Genomic DNA, 20,321 nt, shown 5'->3' on the forward strand with positions numbered 1-20,321 from the left:
ACACACATGTTCGCCCCCACTGGAAGCTGTACTGCAGCGTTTAAAAAGTACAGTGCTCCGTGTCCCCTTCATGACAGACTCCCCCTGAAGCCGCTCCTGGCTGATTTCTATTCAAACCACAAGCACGGGCAGCCAACAGGGCCCAGGCTTTGAGAGACATTCTCTCAGCTACATGTTTAGCATATTCTTTGAGGTCTTAATTTGATTTTGATTGCCCCTTCGCTCAAAGTTACCCCCGGCCCGTCTACCTCCGACATGGGTCTTTGCCCTGTGCCACGTTGTGTAGCCTCTCTTCTCTGATTCCAATATTTCACCCTCGGGACAAACACAAAGGTTGAGTTTTGTGCAACAATTCAAACACAATCTAACGGTATGAAAGGAAAAAAAATGAAAGTTATAGTTATAGTGATAGTTATAATAATGATAATACACTTTTTTTTGTATAGCACCTTTCATACAAATACAGCTCTAAGTGTATATATATATATAAATATATGCATTTTAAATATTTAAACAGTGTCATAAAAATAAATAAAAAAGAAGCGCTCAGTAAGATTCAGTAAAAACAAGGATGCAGACTAGATTAAACCAAACATTTGAAATTGTTCGGATCATCAGAATCCGCTTTATTGGCCAACTATGTGTACACATACAGGGAATTAGCTCACGATGCACTTACACACAACATAGAAATAGACATAATAACAAGGACAACAATGATGGGTAAAATAAACATTGAACATATGTACATACATGTAGGTGACAATAATAGGTGTGTGTGCAACAATGACCAAAAACATACAACGTGAGCACACAAGTCAAGTCTCACTTTAAATTGTAAACAGTGCAGATATTGAATGGGTTATGTTATAGATGACTTTAGAAACATGAAGTAGGTGCTTACAGTACATGCACGTACACATGTCTGTGTACAGTATATACAAGGTATACAGGTAGAATGAAAAAAGGAGTGGCCCAAGTATTGAACCCTGTGGAACACCATATGGAATGTATTGAGTATTAGAAACAACCAATACTCGTGATAAAACTGCGGGTCATAATTAGCTGAATTGCATCGTCACTTTTTGCCCAACCAGTGGTTGTCATCCTGCTTCTTTGTCCACAACTGAACACTTTAACTTTTTTAAAGGCCTTTATTTACGGGGAGAATGAGGCAGCCTTCAATTAATGAGTTATTGTTGGGCCGAAGGCCACGGCATGGACACACACTGGGGAGGTGACCATTACTGGAAAATGAAACTGATGATCATCACACTCCTGAGAGAAGGACAGAAGGAAAGGAAACTCTGTGTGTGTGTGTGAGTGTGTGTGTGTGTGTGTGCGTCGTTGTTTCTCCAGGTTCAGCAATGTGTCGCTCCCTTACAGAATGATGAGCATGCAGTATGTTTATACAATATGCATGTGTTTACTTTGTTTTTCCAGAAACTGGGGCCATGTGTCACTTCCTTGGCAGGTAGATGAGGATGTGTACATGTATGTTACACGAAGGTATGCGTGTGCGACAGTATGTGTGTTCGAGAATGTGTGTGACTGACATGCCTGTACATAGCTTATCATAAAACCCCAGCCCGGTGACACTGGAAGCAGGGGCGGAGGGCGACGGTCGACTTTTCCAATTAGTCGACAGCCTGGGGGGGGGGGGGGGCGAGGTGAGAGTTACAACACACCAAGCTACCGACACGGGCCCTTGTGTTTGCTCTGTCGCGTTTTAACAGAACACTCGCTTGAAAATGACCCCTGTAAATCCTGCGAATACACACTCTGGGCTGTGTTTTTATAATAGGAGGTTTAGAAATCTTAGGGCAGGGTGCGACATTGTGCAAGAGGAGAAGGAATGAGCACAGTGAGACAGTCGACCACAGACAGAGAGCTTCACTATTGTGCAAAGCAGCAGTGACTTGGCTGTGGTCAGGCTCACTCCCCTTGGCATGGAGGCACCGCTCTGCTGGCTTTGTCTCACGCAGTCGTGTTGAAATATCCCTCATCGAGCTTCTACACGAGCACAACATCAAAGGATTTTGATATTACTCAACTCAAAATAGCAACGTACCTTTACCTTGTTTGTCTATTTACAACAAATGTGTATTTTTGGGGGGGGATATAGCCGACGACAATTTAACATGTGTGTGCGTCTGACATTGCCAACTTAACAGACAAAACAGTAATTAAAAATGCAAGAATGCCACAGGTTTGATACACAAGAGTGCTTGTTGAGGATGTTGGATAAGTTACAGTAATTATCCTCCTGAGAGGCCACAGATATATCCGCAATGTAAAATGTCAAAGTGTATTTCAGTCCACTTTTGAATAGCAGCCCTGCATTCAGCTCTGTAATGACCCCGCGGTGTATCGTGAACTGCACACTAATAGAACCACCCTGAACCAGCAAACCGTGAGAAAGTATTTAAAGGCATCATCATTAATACTTGTGCACACACTAGCAGATCAGACAATATCACAACTGTTACAAGTGATCCTTTAGGACTCTGGTTCTTCCAGTAGTGATCAGCAATGGCAGCGCAACAAAGGGCTGCTTGTTTGGCAAGCCGCCCCATTGGTCTTCTTCAGTATTTACACAGGCATGTGATTTGCCAACTTGTGTTTGGATCTTAAAAAAAAAGTGTTGTGGTTAAGCTCCTCCTCCCCCCCCCCTCTCCCCCCCCCCTCACCCGCGAGACACAGTAGACGGTGGCGTCAAACTCCCGCTCAAGTTTTCACTCTGAAAAAAACGATAGCTGACCAATACATGACTCATGGCATTTCCTCTCCCCGAAAAATACACCAAGATCTGAGTAAAAGGCCTGTTTCCTTGCATAACTCAAGTTTTTCTTTTTTTTTACTGCAACAGGCATTGGTTTCACTCAGTAACTCTCAAAGTTCTGCTGTGTGGAACAGGCGGGAGGGAGTGCCGTATCACACGGCACTACAAACCTTACCTCACCTGCAAGGTGGGGTCGACCAGCTCACAGCAGAATCAGGTTCGACCACATTCTCACTTCTCCCTTTTTCTCAGTCAGTCTCTCTTGTCTGCGCTCTAGATGATCCTCATGTAGTTTCACACAAGCATTTGTATTTGTAGGGTGTATCATTTAAAGGAATAATTTAAACAGTGAAGGTCCTGGAGCGATCGCATGCATCGTCTCTGCATGCACGGAGGGAGTTGTCTGTCGGCCTGGGTGGAGATGTTTGTCTCGTTTTTTAGTTTTTTTGGGGGGCTTGTCGTAGTAGTAGACGTAGCGTAGATTTTGACAAGATTAGACAACTTGTAAATCGTGACAAGATTAGACAACTTGTAAATCCCAACCCTGAATTGCGAAATTTCCAAAGGGCTGACATTTTTTCCCATAGGGATTTGGGCGTGGCACGTCGAACGTTAAGCAGCGCGATCAAGGTGTGGTGTCTGAAAGACTGTTGAACATGAATGGATGGCTGCTATATTTACTGCGGTTCCCATGGAGCGTGATAGTGTCGTCATGGAAATCGGCGACGTGCCTGAAGGCCCAGGAAGCTGAAGTGTGTTACTATGGCAAGGGGCATCAGTCAGTTCCCCATTTCAGCGCTGGCGATGATTATATAGCATTCCAGCTCTCTGAGTCCCCTGGTCTACATATGAAAAAGGTTATTTTCCATGACAACCTCATTAAAACGCATTCATAACAGCGCGCGCAAAGAAAAAGGGGAAGAGGATCCGTTTCATTTCTGAGAAAGAGGCCGGGCGGTAGTGTGTGTGTGTGTGTGTGTGTGTGTGTGTGTGTGTGTGTGTGTGAAGCCTCATGACCCCAGCAGTGCGAAGCCACACAAGTAGCCCTGCCACAAACTCAGGCAGGCTCAGCTGCCATTCAGTGTCACCGCAGTGGCAGGTAAATCCTCTCACGAAGCCTGTTATTATCCTGCTGGCTCATACCTGTGGCAGAGGCAGCCTGACATGATACTGACCAGGTACTCTGCCGAGCCTTTGACTCAGACTGCTGTTTGGTGTATCTGCATGATTCCAAACTCACCAGAAGCAAACAAGTGACCTCAGTCTCCCAGTCCACACCCAGAGTATTTTTGTCTGTCTCTATCTATTTGTGTGTATCTGACCTTCCTGTACTCAAGTTCATATACGTGTATCTCTTTATTATTATTTCTGTTTTAACAGGCGGTCTCTTTGAGATTGTGGTCTTTTTTTTCGTCAAGAGAGTCCGGTGTACGAGAGTAAACATTAGAGTTTAAAGGGACAGTTCCCCCTAAAATGAAAAACATATTTTTTCCTCTTTACCTTTCGTGCTTTTTATCAGTCTAGATTGTTCTTATGTGAGTTGCCTAGTTTTGGAGGTATCAGCCATACAGATGTCTTCCTTCTCTAGAGAAAATAAAGGGACTTTATGACACTCTGCTTGTGGTGCTCAAAGCGCCAAAAGAACACGTTTGAAAAACTCCGACAGCAAAGTCTCTTTCCAGAAATCCTGACCCGGTTACTCAAAATAATCCTCAGACCTTGTTGTGAGCAGTTTCATGTAGGAACTATTTTCTCTCTCGCCAACTACACCCGCCAACCGTGTCGCCGCCAAGAAGGAAGCGGGCGTGCGCTAGCAGCATTAAGTGTAGATGAACGCCTCCTTCTGTGATACGGTCGTCCGGTGTCGTTCATAAGAAAGAAAATAGTTCCTACAACAAGGTCTGTGGATCATCATGAGTAACCGGGTCATGATTTCTGGAAAGAGACATTGCTGTTGAGTTATTCAATTGTATCTTTTGGCGCTTTGATCACAACAAGCAGAGTGATATATAGTCCCTTAATATTGGAGAGAAGGCAGACATCTCCAAAACTACTCACACCAAAACAATTTACACTGATAAAAAGCACCACAGGTCCCGTTAAGTATGGACACACCACACCCATACACACGTTTCACATTAAGGAAAGCAACTACAAGTGCAATTACTTCATTTACACTTACATTGACATTTAAACTTCCCTTAAACTATCATTTTAGCAGCTATGTTTACTGCCACTTTAACACTTATTTCAGTATTTTGACATTTCGAATGTTTCAGCTGCGAGCTTTCAGCAGCAGTGAGCAACATCCATGTAGCTTTCTTAGTTTTTTCAAGTATAACTGCTGAATACTGAACAGAACCAGTGAGAGTATTTATAACCTATCCGCCCAAAACCTTTACAACAGTTTTAAAAATCAAACCACCTCGTAAAACTATATAAAAACAGATGTAGTTAAACACTGTTTGGGTGTGCGTCTGCTGCTGTGTGAATGTGTTGTTTTTTCACAACATACAAAGATGTCTCTTATTTGAGCCTGATGACACTGTTTGGCCCGGTTCTCTGAGGACAGCGGTGTTTGTACTCAGCGTGTCTGATACTTTAGGGGGAGCTCATTAGATACGGTGACAGCGACGAGGCTCCGGCATTTGCACCCTGTCCTCCTGATGCCACTGATTTGCCAGAGGAACGGCAATTTGCAATCAACGAGCTGTGTGACGAACAAGCAAATGTTAATATGCGTTATTAGGTGGCGCGGTGTTATTAGATGAAGTCTCAGACAGAGCTGTTCGATGAAGATTGAGATTCGACCTCAAAACTAAACTTAGCTTAGTGATCGGCTCAAACAGCAGACGTGACTTTGATTAGGATCATTAGGACCATATCAACGCCAGCTATAAGAAACAATGATGAGTAATACGTTTATGAACTTGCAGCAGTGTGAAATGTCTCCAACCCCCCCCCTCCCCTCTTTAAATTCCTCTCCCGTTGCCTTCATGTCTTCCTCCCTCCCTCTTCTCCCCTGCTTCTCGCTCACTCAAGCTATGACTTGCACCTCATTTGCCCCCACCTCTTTCTCCCTCGCAACCAACAACATTCCTTCATCCTGAAACTCCTTCCTCTGTAACAAAAGCGGGAAAAGAAGGAGGGCGGCGATCAGGAAGAAACACTGCGCTTCATGCCAGTTCGCCCGTTTGTTTACACATGAAACGGCAACGGAGTGGCTGTGATTAGGCCCGGGCCCGCAAGTCTGTCTCCATGGCAGCATGCGGGGAATCGTTGTCAATAATGTGCAATGTTATGGGTTTCCCCCCCCCGAAACTTCAGTGAGTCATGAGCTGGAGAAGATCACCACCACCAACTGAGTGACAAAGACATGAGTAACCAAACACAAAAGGAAAATGTATATATATATATATATATATATATATATATATATATATATATATATATATATTGCCCGCCCACAAAAGTTGTGGAAATAGTGGCTGGCTTGAGTCTTTGGATGTGTGGAGAGAAGGGGGAGGGAGGGAGGGAGGGAGGAAGGGAGGCAGAGATTATGTGATCCAGCCCAGCCAGCCAGAGGCTTGTCTGGGGTGTGGACTTAAAAAAGAGGGCTGGGTAAAAGTGGGCGGACGGGTAGCTCCTAGAGTTTGTGCATTTAGACTCTGAAATTATTGTCCTTGAGAACAGGAGGATTTAGACTTGAAGAGAGGCACAGCCGTCAAACAGTAAGTCAAAGATTCTTCTTGATTCCCTCTGTACGTCTTACTTCTCTATAGATGCTTCACGGTGATAAAACAGGGGTATTTTAATAGGAGTTCTGCAGGTTTGTGTCAGTATTTTCAGTTTTTATACAAAGAAAAAAAAGAAAGAAAAAATGCAGATGAGTAAAAGCAGGTGTGTGTGAGCGTGTGTGTGTGTGTGTGTGTGTGTGTGTGTGTGAGAGTGACCTCCTACATATCTGTTCACCTTCACGGGCAACTTTGCAATTGAATTACGGCCCATCTATGCTGGCCAGGTGTGGCCACCTCCCAGATGTGTTTGGTTCCTGTAGCAGTGCTAAAGGGATTAGTTTGAATGTAAATAGTTCTTTTTAAAAGACACAGGATTGCTTTGCTGCTTGCTTCTTTAGGGGGGGGGGGGGGAGGGATTTTTTAGCATTCTCACACCTAGACTCAGCCACACGTATTCCATTTTGGCGTGATGGAAAATACGCCACAGCCAGGCCAGATGCAAGAATCCCAGCAGCAAAAGCTGACACGTCTAGTTTTTCGGGCGAAGAATCAGGCGGAAGTCGGATCAAAGTGGTCCACAAGTGTGTTTCGTATTAAAGCAACTGCCGAGCATTTTTGCTTGTTATTTTTTTTTTTCCGTTCAGAAGTTCTTCGTTATCTGGCGGGAGACAACACACAATTCTGTATTTCAGCTCTCAGCAAACAAACGTTTCAATAAAACTCAAATCTTTCATTTCATTGTAGCCGTCTGAAGCGAACCAAAGGTGGGAAATGTTTGCGACAGGCGTGCTTCACATACGTACTAGCGTGTCTGCATGCTCGTGTGTGCGGTTGCGTGTGAGTGAGCTGGCGGGCATGCCAGTCTGTGTGTGTGTGTGTGTTTTTGGGACCCAGCCCTTGACCACTCCTTTCCCGTGGAGGGAACCAGCACATTCCAGATGTTCCTCTTCCTCTGTTCACACCCAGTGCGGCCTCGGTGCTGGATGCGGCCGCGGATAGTTCACACACGAGTACGACTTGAAAACAACAAAGTGATCAGATGTGTGAAATCACAGGGCAGAGGCCCCCTGAAGAGGGATCGGTGGGGTAGAACTAATACAGCTATACAGTAAAGAGGAGGGAAGAGTTTTGAATAGTTTCTTTGCGGTTTACGGTGTGTTTGTAGCAGCAGGATTGGGCGTGGGCCAGCCAGGCCGCTGGGGTTGCAGGTATTCTCTCTACAGTTATTTTAAGGAGTGGCGGGGTTCTTGGCAGCACAAGACAAGCCCAAACTCATCTGACCGAACACAAACTTCCCTCCTAAACTCGCACTTTCTCTTTTGCCCGCCTGATTTTGCGTACTGATCTCCGTCTCTCAGCACCTCTGATTCCCGACCGGAACATTGTCTCGCTGTCTATTTGCAGGCGTTTCACTGGGAGTGTGTTAACTGTAACGCAAAGTAAGTAGAAGTTGTGAAGCCACACCCTGAGTGGGTGCCAGGTTTTTGAGCCTTGCGTTGCTGCTCGTGAATGTGCTCATGTGTGCTCATGAAGATGAGTGTGTGTGTGTGTGTGTGTGTGTGGAGCTGTCATTAATGGCTGCCTCTGTGGAACCGGGCAGGAAGTGTGAAGCCTTTGTTATTGGCCACACTTGATTCTTTCTGCTCATAAGAGCTGCCAATCTGCTCTGTGTGCGTGTGTGTGTGTCTTTTTATTATGTTGAGTATAGAAGTTGGAGTTAGCCCTCCAGTTATATTCATCCTGCATAATAAACAGGCGGAAAGTGGTGTAACAAGTTTCCCTTCTCTCTCTCTCTCTCTCTCTCTCTCTCTCTCTCTCTCCAGCACCGTCAACATGCTGATTCTCCTCGCTGCCATCTTCGTCCTTCACATCATAGGCATCATCCTCCTCCTGGTGGCCACCATTGACAATGTAAGTGTACACTTTTGCTGAGTTTTGTTCTGCCGCACACTGCGTAGACTCCTCGCAGCCCGGAGGCGCGATTGTCCCCGCGTAATCCCTGACTTCCTCCAAAATGACGGGGCTGAAGAGTTATGTGCATCTCCCAGCGTGCTGACAGACAGCAGAGAGTCGAGGCCCGTGAGTGATTGGCTGCTGGAGGCCCTCGTTCCTTCCTTCTGCGTCAATGGGCCCCTGTTCGCGCACACACACGCACGTAAACATGCTAGATTCTTGCCTGTGTTGTAGTTAGTGTTGCACATACCACAGTGACAGGAGGATGTCCATTCCATCCCTTTTTGCCTGCACCTGCCCCCCTAAATACATGTCAAAACACAGGGTGAACACACACACACACACACACACACTCCTGCTTTGAATTCTCCGCATTACTTCTCTGTCTCGCCTAGTATTGATTCATTCACTTCCCCTCAGCATGTGAGGACGGTTGTCCGTATTTATGCCTGATTGTGAATGTAAAATGATCTCTCCCCCTCAGGCCTGGTGGATGACCGACACCGTGTCCACTGACGTGTGGTTCCGGTGGATACAGACAAACGGAGTGTGGAACACCACCGACCTGCCCACAGGCTCACACTACCCAACGGGTAAGTCCGGCCCTCTGATGCAAAGAAGCGAAGTAAAGAGGGGACCTGTTTCCGTGGGCGCAACACTTTAACTCAAGTCATATGTACTTGTCAGAAAAAGTTTGTTTCATTGATTTCCTGCCATCCCTGTGCTGCCTTTATTCTACACCAGTGGCTGAAGCCACTGCATTTCATGAAAGCCCCTGAAACGGTTGTTTCTCTAAATGTGAATCCGACATGCCCTTCATGGCCGCGATCAAAGCTAAGAAGACAGCTGTGTGGGTGTGGTTTGGTTTGATTGACGGCTATCACCAGGTTTTGAGTCAGACGTTGCTCAATCCTGATTGGCCCGTGGAAGATATGCATGTAAATGAGTTTTTGAAGTTATCCAAATCATTTTTTTTTTTGTTGCCTTGCAAATTAAGATCATCAAAGGGCTCCTGTCATATAACAGCAGAATATCCAACCTCGTGCATGAGAATGTACAGTGAGGGGTTATTCCAACTGTGAACCTTCAAATCATGAAGAGTTGTCTGTTTGTCTTCCTCCGGCGTCATAATCAGCAGATTTCTGTTTGTGTTGGACTGACTCACGAGATGTTATGATAACACAGTGTCACTGCAGCATTATTGTTTCCTGAGTGAGTCAGTATGATGTTAAGCACATATTTAGGATAACCACCCCCCCCCCCCTCTCATCACTCAAACACACACAGCATCTTCACTGTGTCACCCTCTCTCTCTCTGTCTCCCCCTGCAGATTACCTCCAGGCAGTGCAGGCCAGCTCAGTGCTAGCTTGTATATTCTCCATCCTGGGCATCTTCGTGTTTGTGGCTCAGCTCTTCACCCTCCCGAAAGGACAGAGGTTCACCATCTCCGGCATCTTCCAGCTCCTTGCCTGTGAGTGTCTTTGCCCTGTTTGTTTTCCTTCTCTCTCTCTCTCTCTCTCTCTCTCTCTCTGCATCCTCTTCACCCCTTCCCCATTCTCCGTGCCCTCGCTGATGTGCCCTTGTCTCCTTCCCTTCCCTCCAGGCCTGTGCATCATGATCGCAGCCTCCATCTACACAGACCGCTTCCACCTCGACGAGCAGGACGGTTGGTACGGTCACTGCTTCATCCTGGCGTGGATCTCCTTCGCCATCACGTTCATCTCCTCCATCACTTACTTTGTGCTACGCAAGAAGACAGCGTGAGACGGACACTAGAACTAGCTCCAACCAGCCCAACACCCCTGGCTGGATCTACTCTTCCAGCTGAAATCTGGTTTCTAGTCGCAGATGGTGTAAACAGTGTTTATATTTTCCCGTTGTGGACATCAGATTTGAGCTACTAGTGTATATTCAGCTACAGATAAAAGCCGACCTGTTGACCCTCTCAAATACATACTGGTGTTTAATTGAGCCTGCTGTCGATTGGTCAGGGTTGCACACTTTGTGGGGTGTTTATTCTGCAGTAAAAGGCGAGTTCAATCAATCACAAGGGGTATTTGAGTTTGGACTGGATTTCTAAGGCATCTACAGATTAATAACATTGTTGTTGTTAACTGGACAAAGTTTGCCTTACGATTTAAGATGCTATGATAAATTAAAATCTATCAATGTTTCTGGCTTTTAACAAAGGCAGGTTGAAGAGTATAATCTGTGGTCTTTTTTGTTGTTCTTGTTGTTGTTGTAATGTACATTTACGTATGGATATGAGTGTTGGATAAAAAGGGGGGAGTTTATGATTTTAGTTTATCGTCTTTTTTCCCCCGTTATCTTATTGCTAGTTCATCAATTCTATTTCATTTATCCGCTCCGGTCTTATTTTAAATAATTAAACAGAGTCACTACAGCGTGACCGGCAAAGTCTTAAAAGTCTTAAAAAAAAACCATTCAGTTGCAGATTTGTGTGGGAGACTATGTGATGATATAAACTGTAAAATCAGTAAAAAAAACTAATACAGAAGATTTTGTTTTGTAATTATTTGTGACTAGGAAGACATCGCACTGGTTTACGTGTGGGCGTACACTACATGATTGTGTTGACACGAAGCATAAATACAGGACAGAGGAATGAACCCCAAAGTAGCGGGACTTGAAACAATTTTCTGTTCGGGCCATTCAAAGCAACGGTATTTGAGAGAATCTGAGTTCCACTAGCCTAGTATGTTTGAAATGTACCTAAATCCACTAATCTAATATCTTTTCTGACAGTTAATCCACAGATATACTGGTAATATGTGCTCTGTTTCCACGCAGTGTGACAGAAAGGCAAACTCGTATCTTAAAGCGTGAGATATTATTTGTAAATATGTCTTGTTTCCCATAATGCTCTGTATGTCTAATGCTGTTTTATTTTTGCTACTGCTATTGCTTATTATGGACGGCAATGACAATGATTTCTACGACATTAAAACTTGATTTTCAACCAATTATTGAGGTTGTTTAATTTGTCATTTGCTACTTTGTTAGAATGATTGTGTTTCATTTGAGTCTTGCAGACAAAGAGCAGTGAGATGCTTCAAACAGCTATAATCAAATTTATTAAAATGCTGTGCATTAGCCAAAACAAGATGTCCGTTTAAAATATGACAACTGCTGATGCTCTCCATATACACAAGTCAAACTGTAAGATTGTTTCTAAATAATACAGTTTATGGATCATTTCTTTACTGTAATCAGTTTCCAAAACAATGTTGTCCTCTGCATTTCCTCTTTCCTTCTTTATTAGAGCTGAGCGATAACGATCAAAGCTGATTCTCTGGGTCACTGGACTGATAACCGTGTAAATTCAGAATTTAAAAAACATTTTACTGCATTGCCGGGACAGGTCACAGGTCCTCCAGTCATAGAAAACAGTCCATGCAGCGGGTCAAAGTGGGCTGTAGTCCTCCTCCGGCCCGTAATGGCTCTCCTGGTGTCCTGGCAGCGTCAGGTGGACCGGCGATGGAGACGGAGAGGGGAGGGAGAAGCGATGGAACGGGGATGCAGGCGCGGGGCGGGATGGGGGAGGAGGGAAAGTGTCGGAGTGAGGGAGCGGCAGGGAGTGGGAGTGCGCGAGCCTCGGCGAGGAGGCCCGCAAGGCTGCTGTAGGGGGCTCGTAGTAGGGAGACAAGTGGGAGATCCGGGGGGGAGACGGGGGACAGGCCAGGGCTATGGCTGGGTACGCAGGGGTGTAATAAGGTGGCAGGAGGCCCACGAAGTTAAAGCTGTAGGTGTTGAAGCTGTATCTGGGTCCCATCATCAGCACGTTCTCGGTGTAGTTGTTCAGGGTGGAGACGCCGGCTGACATGCAGACAGTGAAGGCAAACCAGGCCATGCTGATGGAGACAGAGAGAAACAGGAAGCGGATCACACGCGTGCCGTTTGCTTGTGCTTGCGTGTTGACACACCCGTGCAGAGGAGGTGTAACTGCGTATATACCGGGTCATTTCAGACTTTGACTAAAGGGAAGACACAATAACTTGGTAAACTGGGAGGGGGCGTGATTTTCTTCTTTTTTCGATTTAAAGCAAAAAAACACCCTCAAACCTCAGAACAGGAAATCATTTTTTGTTTATATTCAGTAGTATAATGCATTTTGTCGAGTGGTATAACTGGTCATTTCTTTTAGCCAGTGAGGACATTCAGATTGCCAATAATCTATACAAACAATCATAAAAATGACACATGAAAATGACATGTTTTACTGATATCTGATGTCTTGGTTTGGCCCTAATGAAACCCATCAACATGGAGGCGTAGTGAGGGAGCGGCGAGACTTTTCTGATCAGCTTCCCATAAAAGCTGACTACCCGAGGTGTAGTGCTATTTGTTACCGGAGCTCACCCATGACGCGCGCGGACGGTTAAGTTGTGGCTCGGTTCGAATGTTTACGTTCGGTGGCATGTTCACATACATTAGCCGACTATAATTGACCACACAATCAAACGTTAGACGAACTTTATGGAGGACCGGTATGTCGAGAAATCTGCAGCATCTGAGAAGTGCCACGTCTCAGCACAGTGGCTCACCGTGATCATCTTCAACAAATAACTCACTACATGTTTACAATCGGGTTTGGCAAACTCATTAGAATATGCAATTTGACATCAGTGTATGTGATGGAATAGTGGCATTAGAAAGAACCACATTTTAGAGCCTAAAATGTTTACCCCCCCTCGCTGGCTACGTTTTCCCACTGGCTGAATACTCCATATCCTCATGAAGGGCCCTGATTACTGTACACAACCTATCACAGCCACACAAAGCAGTCTAGCACTGGGCCTGCCAGCTGCAACGTCAAATTGGGTCAGAGCTCCACACCTGTAAAGTTTTGTGACCGCATCTTGCAGAGTTGTGACACTATCACGGTGAAAAACTCTGTCCACAGACTCAAATTCTCAAAACCACTTGTGTGGTAGTTGCTGCCACAGCAGGTGTCTCCAGGGCCACATATTGCCACGATGACACACACAGACTCACAAGGTGTAAAAGAATACCAGCCGCACGCTGCCACGCCCTGTAATTACGGAGTTAAAAAATGGAACTGGTTATACGCAACCTATGAGAGTAGTTCCCTTTCTGCTTTTTTTTTCTTTTTACAGACACAAAAACAAAAACGTCAGAGTTAATTCTGTGCAGCTATATCATATATTCTGTGTATAGTTTTAAGTTGTGAGAGTTTATGCCCTACATTATAAGAGCATTTATGAATTTCAAACCAAAAAAAAGACAGTTTCTTATTATCCTATTATTTACTACTGCTGGTAGACACTCCAGCAGGCTTTTATATAGGGGTGGGAATCACCAGAGATCCCGCGATACGATATTATCACGATACTTAGGTCACGATACGATATTATCACGATACTTAGGTCACGATACGATATTATCACGATACTTAGGTCACGATACGATATTATCACAATACTGCGATATGCTGAGTATTGCGATAACATATATTGCGATTTATTACTTTTTTCAACTGCAAATTATGTCCCCAAAGGAAAACTTTGTCAACATGTTTTATCTAATAAGATAAAGTTTTCAGTCTGTTCATCTCACTTCATCATTTTTATTGCAGCAAAATAGGACTGACAACAATGTCATAAATGTTGCACCTGGCAAACTGAACTGTTTGTATTACAGTCTACATAGTCCAACTTAACTGAATGCAAACATGTCTATAACTTATATAAGTACGATATAAGAGTTATATAACTCAGTATAACTTGCGATGCTTGGACGTCGAGGGCAGAGAGCCAGTTATGCGCTGCATGAGCCCGGCTGCTGTTGGCAGATTTAACGCCTGTTGTGAGGCCAGATTGAGCGGGTGAGCGAAACACTTCACATGCAGGAATCTCGCTAACTGAACGGCTGTTAGAAGCCTTGTCGGTTACAACCACCAGGTTTTTGTCGGCAATCCCCAATTCTTGTGCTGCATTTTTAAAGAGGTCTATAATGTTTGCCTCGGTGTGGCTTACGTGTACTGCTCTAATTTGGAGAAAACGTGAGACAGCAGTCGCCAGTCCTCTGTGAGATATTGTGCTGTTATAGTCACATAGGAATCCACTGCGCTTGACGTCAATGCATCGCAAATTAATGCAACTCTTACTGCTGTACTCAAAGATTCCTCCACTTTAAGCTGCACTTCTCTGTAGAGCTTGGGCACGGTAGTGTCGGTGAAAAAACGCCGCGACGGCCTTCCTTGTAAAAAGAAAATCCCAATATATCAAGACGTCTGATTCAAACGCGGACGGAACATTTCCGATTTCTTTCTCCGACGTCTCTATCTTTGTTTTGACCAACTTCCTACCAATCACGCTGACCCGTGACAACTCAGCACCATCTAGTGGACTGAAAAAGCTATTTATTTTATTTTTCTAGTACCAAAAAGTTTATAGTTTATATAATAAAAGATCGATACTTGGCTTCCGTGTATCGATATAATATCGCCACGCAAAATATCGCGATACTATGCTGTATCGATTTTTTCCCCCACCTACTTTTTATATAACTTGGAGATACAGTTAAATAGTTTGTTGTTACTGTAAAGTATACACAAAATTTAAGAAGATTACGTTTTTGCAGAGAGCCTCTGTTTGCCTGTAACATGGGACGGACTTTTAAAAAATCGGAATAAATGGGTGGATGCTGTGAGACATAGAAATAATAATAATATGCTCTAATTCCTTTGTCATACCAGGGTGTAAATGAATCCTCACTGAGGCAGAAAGGAAGCACTGTTTGTGCTGATAAGGCACCTCGGACCAGCTTGACCGTGAGCTTCGTAGCCGTTTAATCACACCTTCTGAGGCCATGTTCTCGTAACACTGAGTAGAGGAAAAAAAAGGCTGAGCTGTCGACTGTTGATGCCTTCAGGGCTGTTCGGCATGCACGGTTTCACAAAATTTCAGCAGAAGCTGCGGTTGTCAAATTGGGATTGGGACTGTGAGGCTACAAAGAACGGAGAGGAGAACACCCTGATACAAAGCACGCCGTAAAGGACGACATCATACATGGTCCCACATGAAGAGATGAAGAAATGCTGGTGTCTGGAAAATGAGTAACAGCAGTTCAGAGGGGCCGCAAGTAGAGAAACACTTAGTTTCAAGTCATCAAGGACTCAACAGGAAGACATGAAAACTTTCCGCCATACCAACGGAAATGTCCACAGCCGAAACCCTCGGTACACTACGGTCCAAGTTTCGAAACAGCTAAGTGGACTGAGGATCCCAGTGTGCCTGGATCCTTGCGACTCAGCGCAGTTTCAATCAGGCCTCATGTGATTTTAGTGCATCGTGTTTTATGAACTCACTAGAACGCCCAGGAGTAGCCATAGGTGTGAGGTTTGAAGTCTTCTGGTCCCATTGAGGCCGTGGTCTGAAACACCTGCATGAACATCATGTGACCCACCATCCCAAGCAGACCTGTGAAGATATAGAGGGAGGAAACATACCAGATTGGTTCCGTAATTTAAAAGGGAAACTAGTAATACTGGTCGTTCTGTGTTGTTACCAAATTCTGATTTATTCAATCCATACAGCACCTCCCAGGACTGTAAAGATGGCAGCGAAAGCGTTGAGCAGCTGGCCCCATTGTTGCGTGGAGGGGCACCAGGCCCTGATGCACAACTGCACAGACAGCAGTGTGCAGCTGATTACCAGCAGACCCACATACATGATCTCCAGCGACAGAGACAGCCACATCATTGCTGCAGAGGGAGGAGGAGGAGAAGAGGCTGAGCACAAACACAGGTGAAGGTTTGGATTTCAAACATCCAGTCGACCGAGAGCGTATAAGTCCACGAGAATGCGATGAGTCCGTTTACCTTTTTCAGATCCTGGAGTCAACGTATGAAACCCTCGACACTTCTCGTCTATGGGAATCAAGAGACAAACGTAAATATCTCGTACATTTAACAATAAATCTGCTTTTATACCAACAGGAAAAGTGGATATTTGCACTGGAAAGCTTTTAGTAAACAATATTTCACTGCAGCCACCACTGTTTCCAAGAGAAACCGAGTTCAAACAACCTTCAGCCTGTGCATACGGTGTATACTGTACATTTAAATGAACACTGCAATCTAATTACTGTGTGAATAACCAGATTGAGGCAAAAGTGTTTACATGGCCTGAGGTAATCGGATGAGAGATTATGAGATTTGTTTGGTAATAATCGGGAAGGATGGGGTCCACGGGAAAAATCTGAGTAGCACCACAAAATGAGACTTTGTCGTTGTGTTTTGTCTTTCATTTCACTTATTGACTTCAACATGAACATATTTGGTTTTCACCCCCTGAAATGGGTTCTTTCCACCAATGCAAAGCTACTAAAAGAGAAGGAAAAAAAATAGAAGCAACCTTGTTCTGTAGTCGGTTAAGCTTCTTTGTGGCTTGACAATACAGCTGCAATAATCAGAGTATTTGGCTCTAAACTACGGTGGCCCTGAAAGTTAACCACACAAGAAGACAGATGCAAACGGACAAAGCACGAGGAAATGAAGCATTTCTAGAAAAAAAAACACTGCAAAGTGAGAAAACACGACAAACGTTTTTCTTCATTTGCTTGCGTTTTGTCTAATTACGCTGTATTTGCATTGGGGTTTTTTTCTCCAAAGGCTGTGCATGTGTTGTCAAAGTGGTCAGATTGAGGTAACAGTTTGCATAATGTTTAAAAGCTTTGACTAAACAGATTAGAGATTATAGGATTTGTGTTGTATAAATCTGGAGGGGTGGGGCTTACAGGAAAACTCTCAGTAGCAGCACAAAATCACACTTGGTCAGTGTGTCTACTGTAGTTTTTAATTTGAGTGATTTTTTAAATTTTCAACATAAAAGCCTTTTGTTTACATCCCCAAAACAAGATTTTTTTCATCCACTGTAACGACACATAAATAGAAGCAACCGGTTTCTGCAGCCGGTTAAGCTTCTTTGTGGCTTATTTACCAATGTGTTTACATGCAACTGCAGTAAGGTATTTGGCCCTAAATTACAGTGGCCATGAGCTCAACAAACTGTGACTTAGAAAACAGATGCAAACAGACAAAGCACCGTGAAAACCACTCTCTTCGCTTGCTTAGATTTGACCTATTTGCATTGTATCTGATGGTGTTTTAAGTCTTTGCAGCATGTTCCTATATGTGTTGCCTTTGTTTTGTCTACTTGCAGTGCATTGAAAGCTCAGGGCCACCGTACTTGATAAATCATTAGCATTCATTCACATGCTTAGAGCTTGTGTGAAATATTTATTAGTCTGAAACAGGAGTGTCACTTAATATTAATATTAGACTCCTTGGGGGCAACAGAATCACCTTTCAAATTGATATAGCTAACATTAGCATACAGTTGCCCACTATATTAACATATCCAGCAGACATGTGGCAACATATTCATTTGCTGTCATGTGTCTGTCCACCTGGTGCATGCAAGTCCAATATTGACACTCCTTTCAACTCTGTTTTTGGTCTCCACCAGCTGCGGTTGGAGATATCTGGATCTTTAGCTGCTATGTTTATGTTAGGGAGTCTGCAGTTTGGTTCTTTTTCACCAAAAATCGCTGGTGGTGAAAGTGAATCAAATCAGTAGAGTTGCACAAATTATATTTGTGACTGTCTCAGCTGATTTTATTTAAAAACAAAAGTCTTACAGGTTCCCAAAAGGCAGGCAGATACAGCTGGCGGACCACAAGCAAACTAAACTCCATGTTGCGACGAAGTAAATAGTGACTGACTAATTGGGGACGTGAGAACAGGTGAGTGCAGGACTAATGAGGGACAGGTGAAACTGATCAGACAATCAAAAAGGCGGGAAAACACACAAAGACAGGAAGTAAAACCAAACATGAGGCGTGAACCCGACAGGAACTCTACATCAGTGATTCTAAAAGTGGGGTCTGTGGCACTCTATGAAATTATTGGTTAAAATTATAAAATTGTGCTGTATCATTGAAAAGTACATATAGATGGGAACCATCTATGATTGTGACACATCATGTCAATCAGTTGGAGTTTGGTTCTATTGAGAACGGGAGAGCAAAAGGTTTCGTGTGTCTTCAGTGCTCGCAGACGTAGCCTATAAGCTAGCCGACATAAAGCAACATCTGACAACAGAGCATCCGGAATATCAGGGCAAAAAAAAAAAGTGGTATAAACATCATTTAAATCTAAATGCGCTTCTGTTTATCACTTTAAAAAACAGGTCTGAAGTATTTTTGTTGAAAGAAAGTATAATACAAATAGGTCCAATCCCATCTAGAGTACAGAGTGGTGTTATTTACTATTTATTTCAAAGTGTGGACTGATTTATATAATTGACCACATAAGTCAGTTATATATTTTGGCTGAACTTGAGTATCATTCAGAATCATCTTCGTGCACATAAACTCTTGAACTCATTTAACTTTTTTTGCATCTCTCTATATGTGCTTACACAGAATTAGAAATAACAGCTGGGACTGGGACAAGGGACGAGGACCAGAATACACAGGACGGTTTAGTCCACAAGTCGTGAACAAATAGGTTTATATATAGATACTATATAATAGATGTATAAAATGACCACGCTTAATCTTTAAAATCAGTTGCAAATGAGACGGTGAAAACCCAGCCGATGTTTGTGAATCCTATTAACCTTTCCCTCTCTGGATTTCTAATCCATAATTGAGTCATGCTGTTAAAGTCTAAATCTCTGTGAGCAGAACACACACTGATGATAATCCTCTTTGGGCTGAGCCCGTACCCAAACACACACACACACACACACACACACACACACACACACACACACACTCACTCAGACGCGCGTGCACAAATACAAATTAACACACCCGAGGCCTCACTTCATCCCACCACCTTGGATCGCTTCTCCTCCTGTGACCTACTTCATTGTCTGTCCCACTAGTGCCACAGTTAGTTTATTTCACTTCCTGCTTCTGTGCTAATCCTCATCTCACTTTGGGAATGTCCTGCGCTACACACCACCCGATCAGCACATATGCCCAGAGATATGCTTATGAAATCCCGTGCACTGATACCGATTGTTTACTGTAAGCATGGCCACATGTATAACTGAGGTTTGTATAGATTTCTTCTTACAAATCCTGTGTTCTCTCGATTATAAATTTCCTCTACCTGCCTAATCCTTTTCAGGGTCACTAGTGGCACATCTGGGCTTTTTTTTTTTCATTTGAAAGAGCTACATTAGCTTTTGACCTTCCTTTGTGATCCCATTTTCAGACACATTTCCTCCTTGTAGCCATGACCTAACGGTCCTTCAGAAATCCTCATATTTCAAATCTGTGTCATATTTTTTACCCATTTTCCTCTCTTACCCGCAGATTCTTTGTAGATGTCCTCCTCGCAGATGAGGAACAGGCCCGTGTGAAAGACGGGGAAGACAAAGCGGTCGTCCCCGGTCTCCCAGGAGAACTGGATGTTGGTGGTGTTGGAGACGCCGGGAACGGGGATGCAGTTGCTGTGCTTGACGGGCGAACAGAGGGGCTTGGGCACCTTCTGTTGACCTGTGCACCAGTGGGAGGACATGAGGGCAATGCCACCAGTGAAGAGAGACACCACGGTCTGGATGAAGGAGAGGCGAGGGGAGCGCATCTGCTGCAGGAACTCCATGGTGCAGGGATTAAATGAGGGCTCGGGCTGGGGGAGGGACAGTAGGGATGGAGACAGACACATGCACGTTAAGAGATGGTCAAATATCCAAAACACTTTCAAAGCGTAGCCAGGGATAACTGAATATAAGTGTGTCATTGTTAAATCAACTTGGCTTTAAGTGCACCTCCACTCTTGCATGTCACT

The 20,321-nt window shown here is 44.1% G+C and overlaps 2 protein-coding genes across 2 annotated transcripts; one reads left to right on the forward strand and one right to left on the reverse strand.

The window, feature by feature from the left end:
- Positions 1-6,438: 6,438 nt before the first annotated feature.
- Positions 6,439-11,457, forward strand: LOC306709994 (epithelial membrane protein 1). Its single transcript, XM_079178346.1, has 5 exons — positions 6,439-6,513; positions 8,343-8,430; positions 8,957-9,065; positions 9,804-9,944; positions 10,077-11,457. The coding sequence occupies exons 2-5, from the start codon at positions 8,353-8,355 to the stop codon at positions 10,235-10,237; spliced, it is 489 nt and encodes a 162-aa protein (XP_079034472.1). The 5' UTR covers positions 6,439-6,513; positions 8,343-8,352; the 3' UTR covers positions 10,238-11,457.
- Positions 11,458-11,897: 440 nt separating this feature from the next.
- On the reverse strand, positions 11,898-20,135 carry gsg1 (germ cell associated 1; the record flags this gene model as incomplete). Its single annotated transcript, XM_079177268.1, has 5 exons — positions 11,898-12,345; positions 15,825-15,936; positions 16,056-16,220; positions 16,338-16,385; positions 19,841-20,135. The coding sequence occupies 5 exons, from the start codon at positions 20,133-20,135 to the stop codon at positions 11,898-11,900; spliced, it is 1,068 nt and encodes a 355-aa protein (XP_079033394.1).
- Positions 20,136-20,321: the final 186 nt, after the last annotated feature.

This window comes from Pholis gunnellus (assembly GCF_910591455.1).
Source record: "Pholis gunnellus genome assembly, chromosome: 17".
Taxonomy (NCBI): domain Eukaryota; kingdom Metazoa; phylum Chordata; class Actinopteri; order Perciformes; family Pholidae; genus Pholis; species Pholis gunnellus.